We start from the raw sequence: 2,193 nt of genomic DNA, 5'->3' as shown, positions 1-2,193 counted from the left end.
CAAAGTCCTGGTTGGTGGCTGCGGAGCGGGCGGCGAGATGGGAGCGCTGGGCCGGGTCCTGCTGTGGCTGCAACTCTGCGGTAAGCGGGACACGCAAATGGGGCCAGCACCGCCGCGGGGCAGACCGAAGGCTGAGATCCCCCGAGAAGTGGGCAGCCCGGGTCCCACCGGCGCAGCCCCAGCCGGCGGCGCGGGGGGGCTAGAAGCCCGGGGCCAGACCGCGGGAAGCAGCGTCTGCGCGCGGGAGTCTGCGAGGCTCTGCAGCGTGCCTCGGTTTCTCCGTCCCTCAGAGCACCAGGCCAGCGCGTGGCTTCGGTGCCCGCCCCCCAACGAACGGCGGGAGCTCTGAAAACTGCAGCCCCGTCCCTGTCCCTCTCTAAGTCCCTCGCGGCTCTCTCATGACACAGCTCCGGTTCAGAGCACTCCTGGCCTGTCCCTGCAGGCCCGCAGCGCCTTGTACTTGGCAGGGACGCTCCACTGTCCCATTCACCTCCGTCCTTGATTGTCACAATCTTTGCCCAGCCGGGTCTTCTGCTCCAGCACCGGGCAAAACTGGGGGCGGGGCCAAGAGGCGATCTTTCCCGACGCCCTGGAGGGGACACGTTTGAGTGGGCTCTGCAGATCCCGTAGGAGTTCGTCGGAGCCGGGGCGGGGCTCCCGCGGGGTCTGACCTGAAGCGGGGAGGCGAGGGCCTGGTCTGGGCCGCCTCAGGGACCCCATCTGCGCCTGGCTGTGTGACCCGCGCCCGCTGCTCCTCTCTGGGCGAGATCGTCCTCCCTGGGGGATGGGACTTCTTGGATGGAATCCGGATGCCGCGGGCACAGGGGACACTCAGTGGCTCCCTCCCTAGTGCTGACCCGGGCCGCCTACAAAATCTGGGTCCCCAACACCGACTTCGACACTGCGGCCAATTGGAGCCAGAACCGGACCCCGTGCGCGGGAGCCGCTGTGGAGTTCCCTGCGGACAAGGTTCCTGGGGCCCCCACTGGGATTGGGGGCAATCGGCCCCTCGGACCCGCGTGGTCCCGGGGGTGGGGGCCCAGTGGGGTCTGCCGCTGATGCCATTTCTTCCTGCAGATGGTGTCCGTCCTGGTGCGAGAAGGTCACAGCATCGCCAACATGGTGAGGGCTGCTCCGCTAGGGGGCGGGGATGGGGGGACTGTGCAGGCCTATGGGTGGGCTTCTGGGAGGTTGGGGGATCCCACATGAGAGGCGCTCACCCCCCAAGCCTTTCCCTGTCCTTGTGCCTGAACCCTATCACAACTCTACGGGACCTTTCTCTCAAACCGCTGGTGTCCAGAGAACGATGGGAATTAGGGGGGAAGCAGATTCCATAACCACCTTGTGTGGGAAATGCCGCGACTTGCACTTACCTGGAGCTTCTCACAGTATTAAAGGCTCTGATAAGGCCCATGAGAAAGACTCTGGCTGTCTATTAAAGCTGGTCAGTAAGCTGCCCAAATGCCCCTGCCCAGCTGAGGCTAAGAATGGTTTTCACGTTTTTAAATGGGAAAAAAATTGAAAGAAGAACACTATTTTGTGGTTAGTGAAAATTATGTGGAATTCAAACTTCAGTGTCCGTAAACGATTTTATCAAACACAGCCCACCCATCTATCTGGTCGCTACATCTATGGCCACTGTCATGCCAAAATGGCAGAGTTGGGTAGCTGTGACAAGACCATGTGGCCAGCAAAGCTTAGAATATTTACTATCCAGCCCATTGCTGAAAGGGTGGCCCATCCCTAATTTGAAACATCATTCCTCAGGCCCCCCAGGTCTCAGGGCCCACTGGTGGTGGAGCTGTCGCGCCCCAGGGCCCAGCACTCCCTGGGGTGGACCATTGTCCTGTCACCTGCAGACCTGCCAGCATGTCACACAGTGAGGGTCACTGATTCCAAGCAAGAGAGGAACTGGGAGGGGGGTGCTCTGTGTGTGGGTTCCAGGGTTGGGGTCCTCACCAGAGGCCAGCGGATTTTGTGTGGATGAGTGGGGGGCATCTGGAGGCCGGGCCCGCCCAATCTCTTGGAGGGTCTGGGGATCCCAGGCCTTATGTCCACTCCGAGGCTTCTCCATTAACTGCTGTTTTTCAAAAGCAGCATGGCCGGCTGAGTGGCTCAGTTGGTTAAGAGCTCGCTCAAGAGTTTGAGCTCTGAGCAACAGCGGTTCGAGTCAGCCCGAGCTGAGCAGCCGCT

General features: G+C 61.5%; 1 protein-coding gene across 4 annotated transcripts in view; it reads left to right on the top strand.

The window, feature by feature from the left end:
- Positions 1 to 2,193, top strand: part of AMN (amnion associated transmembrane protein) — an 11,868-nt gene continuing 9,675 nt past the window's right edge. For all 4 annotated transcript variants that reach the window (XM_019639301.1, XM_019639302.1, XM_019639300.1 and 1 more), the window contains exons 1-3: positions 1 to 80; positions 851 to 969; positions 1,078 to 1,122. In XM_019639301.1, coding sequence (XP_019494846.1) covers positions 38 to 80; positions 851 to 969; positions 1,078 to 1,122 — 207 coding nt within the window. In that variant the 5' untranslated portion in view covers positions 1 to 37. The remainder of the gene's footprint in view (positions 81 to 850; positions 970 to 1,077; positions 1,123 to 2,193) is intronic.

This window comes from Hipposideros armiger, unplaced genomic scaffold, assembly GCF_001890085.2.
Source record: "Hipposideros armiger isolate ML-2016 unplaced genomic scaffold, ASM189008v1 scaffold_43, whole genome shotgun sequence".
Lineage (NCBI taxonomy): Eukaryota > Metazoa > Chordata > Mammalia > Chiroptera > Hipposideridae > Hipposideros > Hipposideros armiger.
The sequence above is the reverse complement of the archived record's forward strand: the minus strand, read 5'-3'. Positions and strand labels throughout refer to the sequence as shown.